The 25,776-nt window shown below is 43.8% G+C and overlaps 1 protein-coding gene and 1 non-coding gene across 2 annotated transcripts; both read right to left on the bottom strand.

The window, feature by feature from the left end:
* Window positions 1–148: 148 nt before the first annotated feature.
* Window positions 149–24,742, bottom strand: LOC107189460 (cytospin-A-like). The gene is given in 14 exon segments (XM_015577996.1): window positions 149–1,165; window positions 1,266–1,648; window positions 2,000–2,173; window positions 2,673–2,867; window positions 3,413–5,142; window positions 5,369–5,546; window positions 5,548–5,734; window positions 5,816–6,271; window positions 6,345–6,557; window positions 6,634–7,002; window positions 8,763–9,132; window positions 17,759–17,914; window positions 20,392–20,489; window positions 24,676–24,742. Coding segments are annotated over 13 exon segments (4,587 nt in total). The 5' UTR covers window positions 20,478–20,489; window positions 24,676–24,742; the 3' UTR covers window positions 149–1,075.
* Window positions 19,466–19,537, bottom strand: Trnac-gca. Its single transcript has one exon. It is a non-coding gene; the product is annotated as a tRNA-Cys (tRNA).
* Window positions 24,743–25,776: the final 1,034 nt, after the last annotated feature.

Genomic DNA, 25,776 nt, shown 5'->3' with positions numbered 1-25,776 from the left:
TTATATGTAGCCCTGCCTCTTATCAGATTAACAATACCCTTCACTTCAGGCAGGTGGTCGGTATTTTTTAAATAGTATTAGGCAAGTTTATTGTTTTATGTCAGACAGCATATTGTCTACAATGGTACAACAATGACGATGAGGATGATATTAATAGTAGTAGTAATAATTATAGTAATAATCGTAATAATAATAATAAGAGCAATAACGATAACTTTTTATCTCTGTTCTGGGGCTATCTCGCTATATCACAGAGAACTTAATCCTTATTCGTTCGTTCCTTACCATCTCAAGAAAGAGTAGAACTTAAAACACGTCGCTCTCTAATAGAATTTGCTGCTCCGGCTTCGTAGTCTACTAAACCTGACTAATACAATAAATTAGGTCGTTTAAATTAAGGCGCTTCGTTCTGTACAATTCGTTTGTAAACTTTACAAAAAAGTTTCTCGAAAAATAATACAAGTACAAAAATACTCACGGTACGAGGAACGGAAACATTCGACACACTCTCTCGGTTTTCGTTACAAAGAATGCAAGACCACGGCGTATAAAAATTCTCTTGCACACAGAGTAGTAATTAATATTGTTGGCTTCGCCAAGGAGGCACTGAAGCATACACACATTTTTCACGCGCAGAAGACTCCGGTAAAGCTTATACTCGTTTATTTTCTCTTTATCCGCCGCCAATGGCGGTTTCTAAAAGAAAAAACAAAGAAATCCCTGTCTCTAAATTCTTTGTCCTCGTTCTTACTATGTATATATATATATGCGTGTGTATATAAACGTGTTCAGTCTCATAGTAAAAGAAAGAAAGCAATTCCATTTGGTGTTTTATAGTCTTCCATTGAGTTCTCTCTGTTACGAATTCACTCGCAATCGTGCACAATAGATCAGACGTATAGGCAGTACTGATCCAGCGATCCTTGGGAAATCCATTTAAAAAAAGTCCTTGCGAAATTTCGCCCTATAGAAATTTGTTTTTCTTTTTTTTTTGGTTGACTAGATGATGTTGTTCTCATTGAATGGAGAGAAGAGGACCTGCCTCGGTGATACGGTACACCGACACCATCGGAAATTACGTTTCAAAGTGTTTGTAAATACTGGTTACATATGTCATGACTTGTTGCCAGTCAGGTCGCTCCAATTGACACATTTCACCTATATTCTGCGAACGAAAGTGGATCCTCATTAATATATATATTATTCTTTTCGCCAACTACAATGCCTGTAACGATGCTTCGTCGTATAAAATCATTAAAACTTACCAAGGTGGTGGGTATTCCGACGCTCTCGGCGGCAGAGAAAGCGATGGAAAAGTTTCGTCGTTTCTCTACCGGCGTCAACGTATCGTAGGGTACCTTGTTCGGTAGGTAAGAATGAAGGATGGCGCACAACGCCAGGCCGTCGTTCCACGAGCTACTGAAATTCGTGATATCGATATTCCGGTAGCCTAACGTTTTATTCTGACACCATTTGAGCAAAGCGTTTCGTTTCGAGCCTCCGTTCTTAATCAGGCCGCAAAGTGGGTCTTTGCGCTCCGACAAGTCTGTCACGCTGTTGCGACGCACAAAGTCGATCGCCTTGGCATTCAAAGCGGCCGAGTCCAGCAGCTCACCAGGGCTTAACACCACAGGTGTTGACTTTGTCTCTGCGTTGGAATCATTGGAAGAACGTGACTGAATTATGATGATATGCTATCGATCACACCGTGCGTGTTCAAGTATTTTTTTTTTGTTTGTTTTCATAACAAGCATACAGAGCGTGTGCGTGCGTGCGTGTACGTGTCAGAGGAATGCACAAATAATGTTGCATGTCGAAACAATTTTTAAAGCGGTGGGATACGCAAACGATGCATGGTAGTTAAGTTCAACGGATATATATATATATATATATAAACTCGTTCGGTGTTTACACAAGAAGGAAATATTTGTTTCGTGACCGTGGGGAGCGATAGCTTTTTCAGGCAAAGCCAAACGTTTTTACTTAAAATAAAAGTTACCTGACAACGGCTTTCTCGTTATTGCCGCCTGTGTTTTATTATTATTCGTCGAGTTTGCCGTGCAGATTAAGTTATTGATCTGCTGCTGATCCCTAAGCGGAGCCTTTAATGTCATTATATCGTTCGTTCCGATGGAATTAAGGGAGGACGTGGAACTGCTGCGACTTCCCGGCCCTGGTGACAATACCCAAACGTGTTGGCAAAGAATACTACCACGATGGGAATGATGACGCTCGTGTTGCGTAACAAATATGGACGACGGAAGTATACATTTCACTACATACACGTTTATGTGGAACCAGTAACATAAAAGTTTATTTAAAAGTAATTTCTTGCAGTAAAAATGTTGACAGTACGTTTGGATACAATTTGTGAATATGCAAAAGCAACGCCGTCGTCCCGAAATTTGGTCGAAGACGAAATTATTGCAAATTGTTTTAACTCGTTTACTTGCATCTAAATCTGTTTTCTTAAAGTTTTTTGAACTCTTATTTGTAGTAACTACTCCAACTTTTCAACTACTATGCATGTCTAGACAGTACTAAATTGTATACCAGCGTCGCCCATTAATATCAGTTCGTATATCGACGTCTAGGGCCGCAGATAATTTTAAACTCCCAATAGCTTGTATGAAAACATCATACAGAACAGTTCAGAAAATGTGTAGACATACCTGCTTTCGCCTGTTTAGTGGCATTTTCAATGCTCTCTATCAAACACTTCACAGACAGCCTCGAATCTTGCCGAGTAATATTAGCTTTACGACGAGCCGCGATTTCCTGTTGCACACTGGTCAGTACGCACTGTTGAGTATCAGTTGGTGTACTCGCAGGCCTCTGAGGTGGTTGTTGTATCACCTTTTGGTTAGCTGAAAATATCACCAAAGGAAAATGAAATACTAACCCGTTCAACACACATACTCGACTCAAAGAAACAAAAAAAAAAGCAATAAGCACTATGTTTACATGTAAAATAGAAAGCACAAATATAACAAAAAAAAAAAAGGAGAAAAGAAAACACTAGTAATACTCATGGTTACTTGTCTTCGACTTTCAATATGGAATTACCAATTTGTATTTACATGACTTGTGTGGGTGTACCGATGTACAAGTTCGATGAGGGACAAAACATAAAGCAAATATTCCAGAGATAATGGACGACACTAGAGAACATGTGTGTGGATGTGTGTGTTATTGATTGTAAGAAAAAAAATACAACGTGAGAGGTAAGAGTAGGGCCTAGAAGAATTGTTTCAGGCTAGCAACGAGTGGTAAAGGATGGTACACGAGCTTTTTTCTGTGTCTTTCGCTAGAAGTGAGAAACCAGGACAGACAATGGGATACTGAACTCTGCAAATACAAGCAATCACGTTTTCACACTACTTTTGGGGCGACTTACGGTCGCATTTTGTACCTATTTGCCGGCCTGGTCTCAGTTCCACGTCTTCAATGATCGTCTCAAATTTTTCTCTTAAAGACGACGTCCTCCCTACCAGCGACTTATCCTTGTAGGTAAACGCAGAATTGCTCTGACCGGTTTTCGGGTATGTGGTCGCGTTTTTATGCGACGATTTTTGTTCCGTAACAGAACTATTGTACCGTTCTTCCGTGGCCGATTCGGAATGGCACAGATTGGTATTTAAAAATTGCATACGCTTCAATCGGTTTGCCTCGCAAAGACTCAAGCCCTTCTTCGTAGTTTCCTGTGATTCATCCTCGAGTTTCGAGACTTCGCTGCTTTGCTTTGTCACGGATAAATTCGACGGAGCTGTTGATCCTCGTACAATATCCTTCGTATACGAATTCATGCTCTCTTTTGGCGCCGTTGAAGCATCGAGCGCGGGGGATCGAGGAAGATTCTCCAGGGAAGATAGAATTGGACATCGTGTTGCAGACTTTTCATACGTCTCTTTTCTAGAATTTCCTGTGTTTGTGTTTCTCAGATTCAAGGAATCCGAATTTAAGTCTTCTGACTTTCTGTACAGGTAAGATTCAACTGGCACACTCTGTGGCCTCAAATACGTTTGTTCAGTTCTGTCCCTGTAGCGTATGGCACTGATTTCGATATGATCATTAATCGGTTCCTCTTTGCTTCTCGTTCTGCCCTGAGTATCAATTCTCTCCAGAGAGCTGGAGTAACTCTTACCTCGCAGAGTAGCACTGGAAATATTCTTTTTCTCGGTAGGATCTAACAGAGAGTCGACGATCTCGCTGCCAGATTTCGACTCGTTCTTCTTCAGGAATAATCTGCGTTTCTTATTCAGAAAATAATCATTATTGCACTCCTCCTCTGGTTTCGTAGTTGCATCCAATTCTTTGGACAAGTTTTCTTTGTCCCTTTTCAACGCAGATGTGTTTAAAGTATGAGATTCTTGTGTGATATTATTATTATTATTGTTCGCTTGAGTACATTCCTGCAGGACTTTTCTCATCCCCGGATCTACTTCGAATTTCAAATCGTCCATTGCGTTCTCCACGCCGGAGAAAACGTAATTCTTAGGAACGTAAAACTTGCTGTTCGAGATACTGATGCCGTAGGAATCGGTTCCCATATTTTGTATACCTTTTATATCTTTCAACAATGATGATTTTGCAGCTACACTATCCTCGACAGAGGCTACATTCGGAATTTTTAACTTCGTATGTTCCTCTAAATGCTTCAACGATTCGTTGGACCCCCTATTTTCATTAGTGTGTCCGAACTCCGCCGAAAAACGTTTTTGCAAACTATAGGGATCTTCCGATATATCGTTAATCGACATCTCTGACATGTTATTCGTAAGTGAGTGGAATGAATCCTTATCAAATGCTGGACAGAACTCGATCTCTCTGCCAGAAATCAATTTGTCGTCCAATTTAATAGGTTCCTTAGAACAGGACAGTTCATTACGATCATCTGATCCTGGAAGCGTTTTATTCGACTTTTCAGAGACGACCGAATCGTTGGGCTGTTCGAGATTCGAGTTCTCAATCTTGCACGGCTCTGGATCGTTCAATGTTCTTAAAAAATTACCCCTGAAACCGCCTTTTTTCGACTCGTGCCGCCTCTTTACGATAGTACGCCCACGTTTCAATATATTACTCGCAGGCTTGCGACTACCTCCGGTCGTATTACCGTGTGTCTTACATTGGGACACTGTAGCGCTGGCTGACATCCGAATGAAAATTGAAAACAAAAAAACAGACAAAACGCATATTGTATTAATAACATTCCGGCACGTTCGTGGCAGAAAAGAAAGTCTAAACTGGAATACTGTATATGCTTCCCTAACCTTATCTTGGTCTACGGACATATGGTATATTAAAAGTCTTCAAGCGCCGTTAATGAAACTTATATAGAGAATCGAACGATGCCCCAAAGGTATTTCACTTACCTTTATTGAGCTTGTCTAGCTGCGCCTCCAGTGCTCGGAGTTTGTCTCGTTGTGCCTTGTTCTCCATCACAACGCGTTCCAATTCACTCTGAGCTTCCGTTTTAAAATCGTTCGCGACACGTACGGTCATCAGCAGGTCCGTTTGAAACTGTTCCCATTCAACGACCTCCTCTTTGCGCCTCGTTTAGGGCAGCTTTCAGTTCTCTTTTATCTTCCAGATGCCTCTGACACTGTGCCTGCAACTCGGCCAAGGAATCCCTAACGAGCTGTAGTTCCGTGCTCACGGACAACCGTTCGTCCTTCAGCTGATTCAGTCTGTACTCTAAGTCGTCGATGGCTGACTTTGCGTTATTGCGTGCTACCTAAAATAAGAAATAAATAATGGGGGTTAAGATCTGTTTTCCTTGCATCCGAAATCTTCTTCAGAGGCACGTTTGTCGTACTTTATATTCTTCTTGAAGCTGCGAATATTGATCCCGAAGGCGATCGTGATCGCAATGCGAGCGCGCCAGCTGCTCTTGCAGAGCTGCTGCTTGCGTTTCCAATGTGTCTTTCTCCCTCCTGGCGGCGTCCAAAAGTTCGTCAGCTTCGCTTTTGTTCTCCACCTGTCGTGACTGCTCCAACTCTTCGATCTTCGCTCGAGCATTATCCAACAACGTGGCTAGCCTGCTAATCTCTATGCTTCGGTTTGCTCCTTCCTGCCTAGCTTCTGCCAACTCCATGTCCAGCTGTTTTCGTTCATTATTCGCTATCTCTACGGTCGATTCCAACAAGTGAACACACTTTGTCAAACGTTCCGTTTCCACCGCACTGACTTCCGCGGCAGCTCGAAGAACCTTCAATTCTGACGTCAATTCTTCTTGCTTCTGCAGAAGAGATTCGCGTTCCTCTTGAGCACTCTGCAATCAATTGATTTGGTCAGTAATCGGTGTACAATTTGTACTGGTAATTTTATGTATTGGAGATATATACTTTTAAAAGGTCTACTAGCTTTTGTTCCCTCTCAGTGTTATACCCTTTAGTAGACTCCTGAGGCTGTTCCTCCCTCAAAAGTAGTCCTTGCAATGTATCAACCTTTGACCGTGAATCTTCCAGCTTTTCTGTTTGCCTGCACAATGATTCTAGAAGCACATCTTTCTCCTCCGTTAACCTCTCGTTGTCAGCTTGTAGTTCTGTAAGCTGTGCCTATAAGAAAGAAACCAGCAATTAATATCTTACATTGTGATTTGACATTCCAATTTTTTAATGCCATGATCCATACTTGTAGATCGCTTAATTCTTGTATCGTCGCCTGTAACTCCTCGTTCGTCGAATAATGCGTTTCTTCCATTTGCAATATTCTGTCCTGCAGGCATGCAACAGAAACTTCTGATACAGAACTGGAAGAATGTTTGTCCCAATCTGGGGTGGTGCATTGAGCACTGTCCGGAGGCATCGGTGTGATTGGGGTAGAAGCTTCATCTTGGGGAATGGCTATGGATGCAGGCGCTGAATTGTGTAGTCTAGATGCGTCCAGAAGCAGTTGTTGCTTCTCAGAATCTGACAATGGAGAATGAGCTACATCTCTGAGTCTTGCACGGAGAGTTTCATTCTCTTCACTCAGGTGCTCTAACTCCAAACTGTGCTGTTCCTGCATTTATATGAAAAAACAAAAAGGAATCTTATTAAGTCAATTGCTTGCATCGTTATGCCTCCTTATAGGTTTCCATAAATGGAATTCTACCACAATTGTATGTTTCAAAAATTATTGAACAGAAGTGTGACCGCAAACGTTTATATTTTTTTTGTTTACACCGTTTTATTTACATTAACAACACAACGACCAGCCACGCTTACGTAAAAGAGAACATGGAGGCTGAACGGACTCTAATTACTCGGACGATGTGTGATACAGGGAAACGCAATACGCCTAGCCGCACGATATACTGTGACAATACCGAGAAATCTAAGTTTGCGATTCAAGGCGACGTATTTTTCAACAATCCTGAACTAGTAACGCGCGGCAAAATAAGTGTCACTGATCGAGGTTAGGTCGGCGAACGTTACGGCAAACCGTTCCGCCAACATGCGAAAGGCAACGCGCAGAACTTTGTATTTACGATTGGTCGTGTAAACATAAACAATTTGTAAACTAAGGTGTCCCTTGTCGTTTACCGTGGACGAAGAAAGACAAAGTTTTTTCATAGCGTTCGCGGTCGTTTCGTTTCACAAGCTTCCTTCCTTCGTAAACATCCCTACGCTATACGCCCTCTGGCTAGACTTTTAAATACGCGGGTTTTTAACGTATTTACATTATGAAAATCGACATCAATACAATTACATTCGATCCTCGAACTATTTAGATTACATACGAATATTCATGACGGTATTTGTTAAATCATAAACCGCTTTGAGTATTCCAATTCACCTAAGATTAAACGTTTCCTAAAATATTTCTGCCGCTCGTGTGGATGTTGGTCGGTTGATCAACCGCCTTCGTATCACGGCTCAAATATAACGAGATTATAATTCGATTACGTAACGTCCGCCTTTTTGTAATATCGACGAGAAAAAAACACACACACACACAATCACCCACGTTCGCCTTGAATCGTATCTACGGAGAGGAACCACTTAATCGATGACGAAGAAACCGCCCTCGAAGATAGAGAGTGCCCCTTGTCTGTTTTCCATGTAAGGTCGGCGATATTACGCGGGCATTGAGGAAAGAAGGATTCAGGTGGGAGGTTCCATTCCCAAGCACATGAGGAGAAGGAAAGAATTGAGAAAACGCTGTGTGTGGGGAGGGAAAGGGACAGAGAAAACGCGAGGAAAGAGACGACGACGGGCATTGAAGTCTCTCTCGCTCTGGTGCAACTTCCCAACCAACTTTAACCCTTGTGTAGGCAACCGTGTACCCAGGTACCCATTTCTAAGTTTCTTTACACAACTTTTGATGTTCTTGTCTAAAACAGCACCTTTGTATATTACAGGAAGGTAAAACTAAAACTCTCGCAAAAGTATGAAAGTAAAAGTATCTATGTTGATCTAATCTGTTAGAATGGGAGTATTTCGATTGCTCAATCACCATGAATTTCCGGTTGCCTACACAAGGGTTAACGAGACTCTCGCCTGGGTTAGGTTCAGGATACGGGTGAAAATGAGCCAAACTAAACTAAACTAGGTTCAGGATCTCTGTGTACTGCTAGGAATAAAAGTGGCCTAGGGAAAGGGCCACCTAGCATGCTCCTACCACTTGGTATTGGGAATTACTGAAAGTTATGCCAAATTAACATTTGTTTCAGTACCTGAAATAAATTTACCAAGTAGTAGGAGGCCCTTTCCTTACATCACTTTTTCTCCTAGCGGAAGCCCCGTTTGCACGTCAGTGTATGCATATCAGCCGGTTACCTTGAGCGAGGCGAGTTCGGTCCGTAAATCATGAAGATTCTGAGCGTCGCAGGACGCCTCCCGTAGATTCGTCTCGAGCCGGGCACGTTCCTTGCGTAACACTTCGATTTCACGTTCAAGCTCCTGCATCCTGGAACCCTTCGCGGGTCCCTTCGAGTTGTAGTTCCCCTTAGCGTTGGCCTTGCCGCCTCCTTCCTTACCGAGGGAGCCCCAGTTCCCCACAGAGGGGTTCTCGTTTTTCGCCTCGAGCGAGGAGGCGCTGGCCGCCTGACGCAGCGGTATCTGTTGCTGCTGCTGCGGCGGCTGTTGTTGTTGCTGCTGCTGCTGCGTCGGCGGTTGCTGCTGCTGCGGCGATTGGTTCGGTTGTCCTCTGCGAAACAGCGATTTGAACTTCATCATGGTCGACTGTCACCGTTTCATTGGCCACTCAATCGAAACTCATATTTTTTTAAATGTAACGATAGAGGGATGTATTTGACGGTATCGCGACGTTGCCCAAGACGGTTATAAACGTTCGAGCAACATCATGATCATTATACGTGCGAAAGTCACTGAGTTCACTTGGCACAGGGAAGGGTACGAGCGTAACACGATCCCGATCGATGAGAGATTCATTTCCGAAGCCACCCTTTCGGCCACCTAACGAATATGCAAACGAGTTCTACGATAACTACCTATCGTATACAGTCCCGTGGTCCGAATAAAACACAACTTAAGATGGCTTGCAAAACGGGGAAGGGGGGAGGGCTCTCTACGAACCGAGACCCGTGATGAAATTGTACAGAATCCTCTGTATCGAGAGCACGCTCCACTTTCACGGTAACGCGTCCGATTGATGAACGATTTATAACATTCGAAAAGGAAACGAAATTTCTCTGGTTCAAGGAAGCCGAGGTTACACGGGGCAGGGGGGGGGGGCAGAGATGATCGGTTCCCGCAGCGTGTGACACGAGTCCGCTGAAGAATTCGAAGATTCGCTCGTGAGACGCCGCGACCTCGAGCCACTTTCGTTCCACCGAGAGTCTTCACGATTTCTGGCTGGAACAACGTTCACCGAGATCCGTCGACGAAGATGGAACGAAGGAACACGGTCCCGTTTTCATTCCAGCCTCCGACGACCACTTGTTGCATCGACCAGCCGATCTCCGGTCTTGCGGCCAACATAATCTCTTCGTGTTCTTCTTTTCGCGAGGCCTGCCTCGAAAAATTTCCTCGCATCCTTAGATCCAGAATGGTCTGTACACGGAAAAACAAGATTTAGATCGTTCGAACCGATCGTTTAGCGACGAAAAGGCGTGCGAGAAAGATCATCGGAGTGCTTTTTCACTCAGTCTGAACGGATTCACGGAAATCGACACAACCACGTCGGAACTTTTCATTTTCGAACAGGCGATATGTAACGGAACTTTCGAAAACAGTATTTCTTCTCATTTCGAAAACAAACAGATATCCATTGGTGTATTCCATACGAAAAAACGATTCTACGCGATGCACGTCCCTCGACGATGCATCGGTAACTGAATAAGAGTGTCTCGAGAGCCTACCCCCACCACAAACATTTCCCCCACCATGCCGAGCGTGACAGTGGAACTCAGGGCTGTCCACAAAGGGGCCCTGTGCGTGTCTCTTTACGCTTATGGGGCGTTCAAATTGCTGATTATTAGCAATTGTTAATTAGAATTTTTATACGTGCCTGTAGAATCAATACACGAGCCCTGTAACTTATGACAGACGTACTAATTTTGTGGTCCATTTACTAAATTTACGATGGAAGCATCCGTGTCGTTACGGCACCCACGGAATAGGGGAAGCGACCGGTAGCAACAGTGGGGAAAGTTCCTTAAACTTTAGGTCGGACGGCGTTGCTTTAAATTTACGGGTAACGATGATACAAAAAACGTTTCAGGGGAAGGTAACGATAACGATCTGGAATACGCCTGTCCGTAGGATCAGGTTTCCCGCATTCACCAATTTTCCGTGAATCGTTATCGGTTTACTGGAAAAACGACGAGAGTTCTACGATTGACGAGATGGGGGCCAGTTTTCATCCGATCGAGGAAGTGAAATTTCTCTTACGCAAGATTCTGCCCGGTTTCTCTAATGAGATCAAAGATTCCTTCCGTTATCTCGATTAAGAAGAACTCGTCGCAAGAACAGTAAATATGTGTACAAAAGCTTTACAGGAAACATAAAGAAGATAAGGATTCTAATCGCATGATCATTCGAGCCAATTATAAACTGATGTATGTATTTCGTTCTGATTCTATGAAAACTCTTCTGTGGTTCTTAAACTCTGAGTTTGGTATAATCTAACGATTTTCTAGATCCTCCGTATCATTCGTACGGTCCATTCTAGGATGAACGAGAGAGAAGGGTCCACATTTGGGGCAGACGGTGGTATCCGATTGGGCCGGTGATGCGGCTCGATCATTCGACTTGTCGGTCGATTTTTCAACCGACCACTGAGAGTGAGAAAGAGAGAAAATTAACAGAGAGAGGGAGAGAGAGATAATTGCCGTGGGTTGGTGGGGCTTAAGACAGCCTGCGCCGGCTCTCTGGGAACGAGTACATACTCCGTGGAGGATGGTTAAGCGAGTATACCGGGGGCCTAGGGAAGGGAAGCAGAAGCTGCTTAAGGAGGCCACGGAATCTGCAGACGCTTCACCGTCGACCAGTTTTCTCATACGGTCGACATATGGTATGTACCCGGTGGCCTAAACTTCTCCAGGACACTGGACGGATTTTGCGGTCGACGGGACTACTTCGTGGGTAATCCTTGACCTGGCTCTGACTACTCAACAAAAGCGTATCCACATTTCTCTACACCCCAATCAGCCAAACCTGCAAAGGCAAATTTTGTTCAATGCCTGTTATACAGTTCAGGCTACAAGTTTGATGCAAGATTTGCTATAAACAACTTGCAGCAAATTGGCTTGCGCGAACCTTGTTCCGTTTTTGCCTCCAATTTGACACAGTTTATGTGTAAGACTTACTGCCAATTTGCTTTACCATTTTCTCAACTGGCGACGCCTGCAATAGCCAAGTCAAAGACGGAAACAGACGGCAATGGCTTTTTTTAGACAACTTTTGTTATTCGTTGCTGGGAATTTGCTCGAAACTTGTACACAACTGGTTATCAGGGACTATTCATCCAGGCCTATTTGTTCTCAATGGAAGACATTTGCCCCTGGAACAGGATTACAGTCGTTAGTTATACATACAGCATTCCATTAGTCACCAAAAGTGATTCCTTCCTTTTCTAACCTCTACTTAACATCCAGACCAACAACTGCTCTAATTTCCCGCCTCTACAATCTTCATATAATGCAGATAATCCGATGCAGTAAGAATATGACAGTAGGACAAAACATCTGTGTTTACAAACTACGTCGCAGTAGTAGATGGTTTCCCTCTAACGATACTCGAAGATACTTTCCGTTAGGCGGGTTCAGGCTACCTAGGGGCAAGAAGAGACAGACTCATTTCCAGTCACCTGAGATCTATCTCGGTCAGGGTTATGATCATGATAAGTCCAATAATGCGGTCTGGGTCTAGATTAAACCCAGGTTGGACACTTCCACGTACAAGCTAATAAAAATGAATCCAAATACTCCAGCAGGGTGTACGCTGACTGTCGAGAGAATCGACAAATGGGTAAAATTCGATTCCAAGGATTGCAACAAGACACTGCCACCTCCACAAGGAAGGAAATATCGTGGACAAAGCGCGTACGTCTGCGAGATACACCTGATCGCCCGCGTCATACAGCTTTAACAAGAGACTCGTAAAGCCGTGGCGGGCTCGTTCGGCCGTAATGGGGCCTATCTTCGCGACACTATCGCTTGGGTCTTGTGCACGTGTCCCGTGCGCAACCGAAGAACCGGTATGCGTATACGTGTGCAGCAACGTTGCGCTTTTTCCCTCGAGTTTTAGCGGAAATATGAGTCGAGGAGCACGGGGCAAACGGTCGCGTCATCGGGCATATCTTTGGACTCGAGGCCGCGGAAGAACAGTGGAAAGAAAAAAAAGAAAGGAACGTCAAAGGCCAGTCTAAATATGTGGAGGAACGTCGGCGTCGGGTTGCTGGTTCGACGTCGAAATTAGGGATGTTCGATTTTCTGCTGAGTCGAGATTGGAATCGAACATCTCTAGTCGAAATATCCTGCGTTCTGGCATATTACAAATGACTCCGTCGATCCCCCTGTTCTCGCCTGCGAAGAGTTTCGAGAATACACTAAATGGATCGCTCCATAATAGGCTCGTTGTACTGGGTGTTGCGAAACTCGACGACCAGACGATACGGACGGGGGCTCTTCTTTTTTTTCCTCCTTCCACGGAACTGATCCTAAATGCGAAGGCGAGAGGTTAGGGTCCAATTTGTTTATGTGGGTAGGGTGTTAAATCCCTGAGTCCTTTCATTAGAGTAAAGTAGAGAGTGTCCAGTAAATCGGCTCGCGCAGATTCTGTTCCATTTCTGTCCCCAATTTGACACAGGCTATGTTGTCAGCAGGCGCTGCCTGCAAAACCCAAATGGGGATTATTTGCTGACAATTTGCTCGCAACTTGTACACTGTATTTTTCTGCTTCGGCTCGAGGATCTAGGTTTCGCGTACCTCTTAATCAGCATTCATAGCGGACAGCTCTTACTTGTCCCCCTCAAATCACTCTACTACCAGATCCCTTAATTGTTTCCTTGGCGAATGTGCGTATAATTACGTTAGTATTTCTTCAGCGTACAAGGGGGGCGGAGGAGGGCATGTGCACGCCGTATAAATATCAATGGAGAATGTCTTGTTGACACGTAGACTGATCGATGCAGTCAAGTATTTACGTCCGATCCAGGCGTTATTCATACCTCTCGATTAATATTCCATGCAACCGATCCTATGCAACGCGCGTCACGGCGACTGCGTTCGAAAGATTCGTTTCTTCGTTCGTTATCACGCCTCTCGTCCACTTTATATTAATCCATGTCTAATGGACACTTCGTCAACCGTGTAATTTTACCGAACCACGAGCACTCTTCTGTTCTGAATATATTAACAGAACCAGGTGTTTTGAATCCAGTACATAAATATCAGGTCTGCTTTATGTGCTATGGGGTTTGTTGCAGAGAACTGTTACAACCAGAATCTAAAAAGTGACGATATAAGAGTTAATATCTTTGAATGATTTTGGTTACGAATAACCATTATAAATGATTAACATTTTTTTTTGGTGATAAATAATAATTATCGATGACGGAAATCGTTTTTGGTTGCACGTAACCATTAGTAATAAATATTTAAAATAACTATTATTTTCGGTCTCTGAGTTTTCGGAACCCTGTCTCGCCATTCAAAGGGTCAGAAATCAATCGTGCTCGCAATTGACCCCAATAAATTCCTGCATTAAAAAACTGAATCGTTTGAATTCTAGAAGAACTGCCCGTAGGATGGGGGAAAGAAGCTATTAAAATAGAGTGTGTGAAGAGCTTCTGAACGGGATCAAGGCTGAACGCCAGAATATACTTTCCTCCTCTGCGCAGTGTCGCCGACCGTCAAATATTCGAACGGGTGGATCCTATAAATCTCAATCGAGTCTGGAAGAAGCGCTGCATCGTTATTCCACGGGGTCACCCTTATCTCCGTCGACGGAGACCGAGAAGATATCGTTATCGCCAGGTGTAGGGTGGTATTGAGACACACATTACGACGAAACTTCGACCGATAACGATTTCCGCGAACACCGCCTTGAAAATTCGGAGTTCACGGAATTCTTTCCGAAAATTTCGGGCAGAACCTGAAAAACAGACGACACGTTGAGGATCATGAAAAGAAAATGGATGGGGGAGCCTAAGGGTGATCGACACCTTGAAGAAAATTAGCCCTGGTTACAATTTCTTGGGTATTTAATCAAAACTAATAAAATACCTCCGTACTTCCATCTCGATACGTTCGTTTCAACAGCTTCGAAACCGTGAAACAATCGATGTTTATGTCGTGAGCGGTGTTCGTCACCGTGCAAACAATGATTAAGCAGCCATTTGCGCAAACAGACCGAGAATAATCGCGATACAGGGCTGTATCTGTTACTGGGACATGGGCTGAATTTTCTTGTATTGTCGGCTGAACGTTTCGGCGTGGCTAGCCAGTGGTTAGACAAATTAATAAAGAAAACGTTAATCAGGAGACTGCTCGAACGGGTGACGTAATTCCACTTCGGTTCAACTCTCAATTGACATTACACCCTTATTCAAAGGCCTTTCAACGGACCAGTTTCAGATCCGTCCACGCTCACAGTCAACTCCTTGACGTGATTTCATTCACTGTGGTGTTCAAGAACATTTTCCAACGGGGTCCAGGAAGGTATTCAACGAGCAGATAATTCACTCCGACAGAAATCCAATCCACCAACGTCGGTGGACAGTTATTAAACGCACAGGAAACACTGAATAGTCTATTAAAAACATTTCCTAGAAATGAAAAGATTGCTCGGATATAAAGACTGAATGTTCCATTAAAAAAATTTTCTAGAAATTAATGTGATCGATGGAATTTCGGTGAAATTCGATCGTGTCTCGGAGCAATTTTCTACTGGATACCATGGTCGACGGCACCGTTTCACGACGGTCAACCGTGTAAAAATACGAAGGAGTTACCGAAGTGCATCGAATCGCTCGTTCACATTTTGATCCACTGGGTATGTGGGTCGTCGGTTCTCGTCGCTCCGTTGTGGGTCGTCGTCGTCTTTCTCAGTCCTCTCCGAGACCACCGGTCGGGGCCACTTGGGGAACCCCCGTAGGAATCGACGTGCTCGACCTCTAATTAAGCAACAAGACGAGAGCCCAGACATCGTCGTCGTCGACTTGAGCCATCTCGTGCTGGGCACATGGAAGCGCATAAATACCGTCTGTTCGGGTCAGCGGACCTTTAAGGTGTTCAAACGACATCAAACAACTTCAAACGACTTCAGACATACGAGTGCTTTTGGTATCAAAAGAAGCCTCGTCCACCAAAAAAGAAGGGAACATACCCTCAAACAAGAGAAATCAGTTAAAGTTCGTGATGAAGGCGATACTATGCACTTTAGGGATAGTGAATTGTGTCCTGAGTATTCAAAAAATTGGCGTGATGATTGGATAAAAATGGTCTGTTTGTGGTCACTGGACCTCCAAGGTATTCGAAGGATTTGAGACTATTTCAAACAATTTCAGACGAATGATTGCCTTTGATATGTATTAAAGGAATCTCAATTCCCAAAAAAGAGTATGGGAAACACTTGAGTTCCCTGAAACAGGAGAAAACGGCCGATGATTGTTACGAACAAGAATACACTTCAGGATAGTAAATTGTGTTCGCAATATTGAAAGGTAGCATAACCAGTTTAACACTGGAACTACCAGCGTTGAATGTATAATAAATGAAATTGCATATCTGAATATTTATACTATATAATACAGTTTAGCATAATATACTGTAATAAAATAATAGTCATGCAGCACTTTTACGAATTCAATAATTGTAAAATAACAAATCTCAATTCCGTCCTTTTGACGGGTTTGGTAGCTCCAGTGTCATTGTACGATTTCCTTCAGATGCCACGACTTAGAACTGGATAAAACACCTTTCTGTTCCACCAAGGGTTAGGTAGCAGAAAATCAAGTATCGAGGAACGAATGCTGGTGGATGAAGTCACCGGGTTCTCTGCCCGCCGACCAATTGCCGTCGTTTAATCCACTCGTCCCCGTCCACAAGGCGCTTCACGAGGTGATTTTTGAAGAGGCACTCGCGCCACACACTCACTCGAGTGCCGTCCAGAGGGGGAAGTGGCGGAGGAGGTGCTGGGGAGTGAAGACGAAACTGCGGCCGGTGGTAAAAAAGAAACTGGTTTAAAGCGTTGTGCCACCGACGAGGTATAAGAATAGACCTTTCATCTTATGGGAGTTGGTGGCCCACCTAAACTGTACTACCGACACCTTAAAAAGCCTGTCATTTTAGCGACTTCTACGTTAAAAGAACAGTAAATCTGCGGTGGGTAGTGACACCAAAATGAAAATGGGGTAATGTGACCCTAGAAAAGTGAGCCGAAAAAAATATATTCGATGAAATGTCTATTCCTATATGGTGGTGCCCTGTCGTTTTCTCCTCAGAATTCTCTTTATCGACGGTGCAAGACAAACCGACTTCCATCTCTGTATGTACATACACAAGGAGAAAGTATATGTACACTCTGGGTGCGCTTTTCACGGTTCGAGGCTTCGAAAGGCGCTAATAGACTTCCACTTTTCTAGATCGATCCAGGCCGATTTCATTTACCTGGAAAACGTGACAGGTGACCGGCATGCAGTGGCTTGTAATTATCGCCGATTCTCGGAACACAGGATACAATTGGCCGAGCCTTATTCGAGGGTGGGCTCTAATCTACGTACAGACTTTTCTCGATTATAATCTGACTTGTTCTACACGATTATTGTCCAGATGTTATCCCCACCACTGGGGGAGTTCGTGGAACCTTTCAAGCATATACTTGGTTGCCGAGGCTCGGACAAAAACGAATTCACGAGGGTCTAAAGCATTTCTCCCTACAAGATTATTGTCCGGGACTCTGTACTAGACGTCGAGATAATCGTAAAAGTCCTACCACCTTTATTATATTCAAAATGTTTCATTTCCCCAAAACACGAAGCGCTTTGTAGGAAAATAATATCGCTCCAGTACTGTATTCTTGATTGTCCAATATAGGCGATTCGAAAAATTGCGGATGACTAACTAATAGGAGATTCGACATTTATCCGTTTTACGATTATCTTGACGTGTAGAATAAGAAGAATATCCCACATTAATTTTCTGTATACGCTGTAGGAAATCGTGAGAACGCAGCCTGTACCAAGTAGCTTCCAGAATTTTCCTTTTTCGGTTTCTATTAATGGTGTGTGTGCGCCAAGGGTGAACGTGTGTCGTGTCGTTCGCCTCGTCACTGCCAGACAGCCGTAACCCGATCGTTCTGGTACTCACTTTAGCTGTTGTTCCTCCGGCTGCGACTCGCGACCACCGCCGCCGCCGGCGGCTCGCTCGACTTTCCTGTTCGCTGGCCTTTTCGGGCTGAAAAGCGACGTGATCGCGTCCCTTTTTCTTCCAGCGCCGGACGCCGGCCTTGATTCCGACTTGGATCTGAAATTCACAAATCAGACGGGGACCGACCGTTAGCAATGCCTGAATAGAAGAACCACGTGGCCACGGGAGCTTGGACAAAGCCAGCCAAGAAGGCCTTGCGAGGCCACGTGAGATACGCAACGTTTGCAGAACAGTGGACGTAATAAACGATATTTTCAATGTATACAGGGTGCTTGAAGAAAAGTGTTGAAATTTATGTGGAGAATTCATACATATGCCCCAAAATATCTCCAACTTCCGGAAATAAAGGGTTCCTGGGATGATTTGAAACAACTTTTTCCTTAGCGAAAATGTTAACAAAGCCTCGGATAACATTTTTCCTAAGGAAGAACTCGTTCCAAATCGCCTTACGAGTGCAACATTTCTGTTACACACTGTAGATATATTTTCTTTAGTTTCTCTAAAAATGTTAGTAATAACGTTTCTTTTGAAGCACCCTGTATATTTACACTCACTTTCCTCCTGATTTCTTGCTAACATCTTGCTCAACGCTATGACGTAATCTATCGATATTCCTACGCGAGCGTAATAAAGGTCTCTTATCATTACTGTTATAACAGTGGAAGTAATGTAACAGGTGTAGTAGAACTAGAAACGGCTGTATAATGGGTATATTATCAGGTTACATAAAGAACGGTGTAACAGCTACAACTGGTCTGAGACAGATATAATAACCGGAACGATTCGTTACAGTACTGACCAATCTTCGTAACTGATACACGTATACAGTTAACGGTTCAATTAAGAAAACGACCGTCGCACAGTCGTCTTCTTTTACAATGGTAAAAACTAAACACGACGATTGCGCGTATGCGTGGCACATGGTAATGGAACGGTTTGAATTTTCATGAGCGGTAAAATGCGCGTATGCGACGTGGAGAAAGATCGCTATGCAATCGGAACGGTGCTGCTTCGACGAATATGCAAATTATCTGTGGATGGGCGAACGCAAGATACATATTGTACACCACGTAGGCGCGCTAACACCTCCCACTTGCACGGCGGCGCAACGGTTGCGTCTGCAAGGGGCACCGCACCGCGTCTGTTGCAGTTAACGAACGCGTCACACAATCACTGTTTTCCAACCGACAAAACGGCGTCGATATTTTTGATACAAATTCTTTTTGAACACGGCAATGTACAAAATTGAACAGATGTTTTGACAGTTCTTTTTGTTGTTTAGAATTACCGTACGTACCGACAACGACGTGACGAAGAGGTTAGACCGTTGACCGCTGGTCAATGCCCTCTGCTGTTCGATTCTTCTATCAGAGACATGATCTCGCGAAGGAGATCGATTTCATTTCGCGGGCATTATGGGCAGCATAGTAGGGCAAAATGTAATCTAATTACAAAATCTAAGTCGCATTTACAATGTAATTACGGGACACTTACAATTACATTGTAATTTTTATTGTAAATTTAGTATAGTTGATTACCATGTATAATTGTAAATGTCTTTTATCTTTTTTATCCTGTACTCTCTTACAGTCTCAAATTCTGTCGTAACGAATTGCAAAGAGAAGAAAATCCATAGGAAAAAAAATTAGGGGACACCCGGGTTTGAACCGGGGACCTCTCGATCTGCAGTCGAATGCTCTACCACTGAGCTATATCCCCGATGTTCGAGTCGTCTGAGAAATTACATCCTATTCTACGAATGACGAAATTTGATATTGTTAGGGTTTCAATTACGCTTGTGTAACGGACTGAAAATGTACACGTTAATGTGTGTATAATAAAAAAAAAAAAAATTGACCATTGACGACCATTTGACTATGTCAATGGCTACGACAGATAGATAACGGAATTTTTGGAAAAATAATGGTACAACCGGTTTCCAGATCGGTGACAAACAGGTCAAGTCGTAGTAAAGCAAGCTTATTACGATTGCAATAACGATCCCGCCTGCGATTCCTTGCAAATTCAAACGTTTCACCGCACTACATACACCGTAAACTGTAACTCTGCCGCGAACCGACATTGTGCTGCCATCTATCGTGACGTTACCAAAGCTCCACCGCGAACTTTTCAGGATTTATTCCATGATAAGACAGAGATCATGCGTTATCATTTATCGCACGATCATTCCGTCGATAAGCAAATATTCTTCGGACACTTATCTACGTAAACAAAAGCCGGATCAAAGGAATACAAAATTAATTTAACCACAACGAAGAAGATATACGATACTTGAGTGAATCATGTGCTCCGGTATCTGTACCGAGAATGTTGATCGATTGTTTCTTGTTATTGAATATATCATGGAACTTAAATACATAAGTGTAGTACACACAAGAAAACGTGGCTTTGAATTCTCGAGGTTTCGCAACAATTTCCACACAGTCGTCAGAGCGGAAAAAACGAAAGCGAATTTTACAACGCGTCTTATCTCTTCGATCCGGCTTTCGAATGGCGAAAGTTCGTTAAACAATCTATTTTCTACGAGAAATCACTAATGACGAATGACTTACCGCGTTTTCGTGGATTTGTCCGTAACGGGTACTGATGCGGCCGTTGCCCGTTTAAAGGGTGCCCGCCCTCCCGATCCCACGGACATTCCGCTTCGAGCCTGAAACAGACGAAATACCCTGAATTGTGATCCAGACACAGCAAAGCAAAAAAAAACAATATAAAAAAAACTACATGATTATTTCCCGGGGATAGAGCAGATTCGAATTGCGCTCGCCAGAACGATTCTGGATCGATGGAAGTAGGTGGCCCCACCGGTGGAACCGCAAGTGTGACATCCTTGAAGGGATATCTTCTCTTACTAGCGCAGAATTCGATCTGTTCGCGGCTAAGAACGAAACATGCGCTAAATAATTATAGAAACGAAGGACGTCACTCTGGGGAAGCGAGACCGTTGCAACGAGGTGCACCTCCGCCATCGGAACAACGACGGGAATAGACGAATCTAATCTAGAAATACCGTGGACAAGGACAGGGCCCAATATTTTCAATGTATGTATACACATAGGCGTACCGGGCTTCCTCCTAGTGCGTCCAGCAATTGTCGGATCATTTAAGCGCTGACGAAACCGGTGATTCACGAAAATCGAGGTACACCACTAGATCACTTAACTACATACACTGAATGCGTACACGACCATTCTACTGGGATTACAACGTTGTGTCCCGGTCGCCTAATTTTATAATTATTAATTAAACGTGTAAAATATATTATTATATTCCTCGGGTATGGACGTTCGTAGACGCGGTTCAACTGATACTGCACACCTACCGGGTATACCACAGAAGAATTTCTGGTGGCACGATAAGAAGCGAGAATCGTTCGTGATAACTCGAGAAATATCTATAGATACATGCCTGCTGACATATTATTCGCAGAGGTAGATAATGCCTGCTTTCGGACGCGTGGGAATGACCTGGATCGAACTTGTGCTAGTAATATCGACATACAAATCAATCGTGACATTTCTGGGAGTATATTCAAAGTTATTATTTCGTCGAGACTTGGTGTCTTCGGATGTTAGCTTTCCAAGTTACAGTATTAAAATATTCATGGTTATTGAGTAATCGAAATACCCCTATAATTTAGAAACGGGTAGCTCCTAGAACAGAGCCTTATCGTGCAAAAGTATCCACACAGGTTTCCCTAGTAAGTATTGCAAAAAAAAAACCTATTCGAAAGAATGTTTATAACGTTCACTACTGGACGATCTGCACGTTTTTCGTCGGCCGCTAAACGAATAACATTTCGGCCCGAAAATACATATCTTATTGGGAATCCTGAACGGCTGACGAAGTTAGCTGTACTGTGCTCGACCGGAGCACCGGTTCCCAGCGGATTTTCAGCGAGCTCCGATCGAAAGGGTACGCGTCCCGTATACGTAGCTGTAAAGGTTCATCGAACCTCGCCGCTCGTACGGGTTCTCGGCCAATAATAAAGATGCATGCCCGGTACGTAACTACGTTCTGTACATACATACGTACGTAAGTACTACCCTGCACCCGTGTCCGTTCAAACTGCACATACTAAACGCCTGTATACAAGGTGGCACCGAACTCTCCAGCACCAAACGTTCCAAAGCGCACAATATTCTTATTTCTAACGATCGAATAGAATAATTGTCACGGAGTTCCGAGTCGGTATAGTAAAACTTGTTCCTTAGTCGAGGAGACATCAGGGTCGATCCTGAATGAAAATTCTATGGGAATCTGCAATCAATGAAATTGTTATACAATTACCTAATTGGAATCGAGTATTACAATTGAGTATACCGATATTTGAAGAATTCTTCGTTAATATCATAGCAAAGTACGGTTCAGTTAACGTGTTTTCGCAGGAAAACGGTTTCCAGTGCACAAACACACGGTGGACAAGCCATGGAAGCCATCGAAGGGGCAACGGTAATTCATAATCAAACGGGTAAACGAACCGTGCATGCGTATGCCAGGCAGAAAAATTAATAAACGCGTTACCTACGTGGAACGCTGTGGCGTGATACATAATGATACAAGATCCACCGTGGATCGGTACATAAGCTTGTACACGACCGGTTACTAGTCGCTAAGTCGCGCCCGAGATTCCTGCCCGTCGATGGAATTGGAATTCCTCCGGGAATGGATCTGTTCCTCGAATCCCGCGGAACTGATATAATTAGCGAATTGATAGATTTTGTAATTTGTAATCCAACCGTGGAGGCGGCTGGTCGTTGTAAACAATCTACATGTTTGGACACGGTTAGAATGCGAATCAAAGGTATGTCGGTGTCCAAGTCGAGTAATTAATAGTAATTCCTGACTGTTGGATGTCGATGGGAATTATTGCAAGGTTTCCTTTTGAGAAACTAGACCTTACAGAGGACATGTTGCAGTTGCTGATTCAACACAGGACACGATGGTATCTATAAAAATCAGACCAGGTAAAGATACGCGAAAAAATTCAAGATCTTGTCGGATCGATGCAGAAGATCCACCTCGGGATTCAATTACAATCGTCCCGTTAGACGTTTTTCATTTCTCGCCGCAGGGTGTGGCGGCGACAGAGACCTTTTTCCCCGGCCTACACTTTGTCAACGGGAGTAACAGGAACACCACTAACAGGGACACTCGGCGCGACTTACACGTCTCGAAGCACATTTCGCGACTCGGTCGACCACCGCGTGGCGAATTGAAACTCGAAGTAACAAGTGTATCTGAAGTATTCTGGTCTTCTTCGTGCGAAGGGGAAGCTTTTAGAGAAATTTATTACTCTTGGCTTCCTTGGAAAATCTATAATAGATTTCAATTGTCCCTAACCCATTAAGTAATGCTCAGCAATAGTTTCCCTTTTACCTATTCAAGATGATCTACCGTGTAATCTAACAATTATCCCTAGCTTCCTCGGAAAATCTGTAATATTTTACTGGTTTCAATTCCTTCGATCTTCAATTATCCGTAACCCATTAGTGCTCAAGTAATACCTTCTTTTTTATCCATTCGAATCTACGAAAATTGAGGTTAGAATTTACAAGGGGGCAATAAAATAACCTTTCGGCGGTAATATTTGAAATTTCAAAGGTACCCGTAACACGCGCTTCTCAGTTCATCGAGGTAGTGGCAATTGAAGTCGCCAATGAGCAGTAATGGGTTAATGGGGGACTCTGTCTCTTTGCAATTATCCATCCCACGGCCTATTCGTTCGTCAGCGTGTGTCTGTAGCATCATCGCGTGTCTCTAATCCGTAACTCTCCGAGCCTGAATCGGTCGCAAAAACTTGTTCATCCGACTGTTTTCCGATCCCATGACGTTACACTCTAAACGGTCTTTAATAGATCGCACCTGCACATAGGTATCCAATTTTAGTCTCCACTGATTCCCGGTTGGTGAACCGTACTATACATACATATATGTATACAACACACGTCTGCACTGTGCGACAGCCTCGGCTAACGGGCTAACGGGCGAACGAACGAACGAGCTAGGGAGAAGGCTCGATCAGAACCGCGCGATTCGGCAGTTCAATGCGAACTGGCTACGTCCGTGCCATTCCATTCCATGTTATTCCCTGAGTGTGACCTCTCCTGCTGCCGTGTGGTGCTCCTTTCTTCCCTCCTCCTCTATCCTTCACTCGCCCGTTCGTCCCGTTCCCGCGTCTACAGATACGTCCTGATCTCTATCTGGTCCCCGTGCCCGTCTGATCAACAATTAGCTCGTCGACAGATAAGGGCTCCGACGACGATTATTCTGACTCTCTGAACTCTTTTCTTCCCCCGTCGAGGGACCCTCCAGCCCTAATGACCGTGCCGACGATCGCTTAATTGCCGGGAATAATTTCAGAGTGAGCAAAGGAACACCAAGAAAATTCGCGTTTCTCTGTGGGAGCGGTTAACAGAATGCTAGTAGGCCTTATTCCCTAGAAAATACATCATTCTCGTGCAGTTGGAAGTCGATTCTACATTCTACAGAATCATCCTACAGAACAGCCTTCCAACATTCCATCCGTTAAGGAAAAAACTAGATCCTTTTGGGAAAAAAAAAATTCTGACGGGATTCTTTCTTTTTCTTTACCAGGGAACCAGGTGGAAGGCTCGATTCGCCTCTCGTTCTTCGTTGACCTTGCGCTCTGCGCGAACTGGGTGACCTTCTGACCTAATCGTCGCTAATTTCATTTTGCCGTTCGTGTGTTAGATAACGAGCGAATCCTCGACGCGATGGAAGCCGACTACGCGTCGTATAATGTCCAGCGTTCGACGCATAGAGAGCACACGCACACGGTGTCGCGCTCCAAATACCTGTCCGACTCTGCCCACCTGGCATGATTATGGCTCGTGACGTCCCACGTAGATCCAGCCATGGATCACTATCGGTGGACCTCGGTTTTCCACCGTGAGAATCCATTTTTCCAGCACCTTTTGGTCCTTTCCTCCGCTTCTGCGAAAACGAACACCATATGTCAGTCCTTATCCTGAGTACATTATGTTCAATTAACATCACAGATGAGACGCATTTCTTTTATACAACCCAATATTCTTAACGTTATTTCTGCAATTACAAATAGAGAATAGAATTCGAAGGGAGTATCGTAGAATGCTTGTACAAATTAACGGTACAGCGTGAGTACATGGTAGCTCGGACTTTGCAGAGGCACCAAGGTATAATTGCACGAGTTAAATGTTACGGGGAAACTATGGGAATTGTACACTTACGTGGAAACTCGGCTTCCGCTAGGGAAAATAGTAGCACAGGGAAAGGGCCTCCTACCACTTGGTTTCGAAGGTTTTTGAAATTGATGCCAAATTAACATTTATTTCAGTACTTGAATTAAATTTACAAAGTGGTAGGAGGCCCTTACTTTTACTCCACTTTTTCCCCTAGCGGAAACAGAGTTAGCTCGCAAGGGTACAGTATGTACTTACAGAGTGTCTGAAACGAGTGGCAGAATGATATCCGTGGGCAATGGGGCATGATAAAAGCGAACGCTGTGTTTTCAACTGTTCTATCACCAGCGGAGGGAACGCGCGACGCGGGCAGAGGCGAACCGTGAATGCGGAACTGCACGCGCTCCGAACGACAGCCGGCGCGAGACTGCCGGGGAATGACGATGCGCGTCGTCTTCGACTTGGATGGGCAAAATGGATGAACGGGACGTAGAGGAGCGATCTGCGACGACACATCTGGACGATATACATGCATAATCTGTAAAATTTAATTAACTAATTACATTTCTGTTCACGTGTCAGACAGGATCTTGTTTCATAAGTATTGGGATGCTTATCGAATATGAAATAAATGTAATAAAATGTAACTAAATAAATAAACTACAAGAAGGAATGTTTACTAAAGATAATAAAAATGTAAACTGCAATAAAAGACGAAATGTGAAATACAATAAAAGACGAAACTTTCATCGG

This window comes from Dufourea novaeangliae, unplaced genomic scaffold (assembly GCF_001272555.1).
Source record: "Dufourea novaeangliae isolate 0120121106 unplaced genomic scaffold, ASM127255v1 scaffold163, whole genome shotgun sequence".
Classification (NCBI taxonomy): domain Eukaryota; kingdom Metazoa; phylum Arthropoda; class Insecta; order Hymenoptera; family Halictidae; genus Dufourea; species Dufourea novaeangliae.
This window is presented reverse-complemented; position numbering and strand designations above follow the sequence as displayed.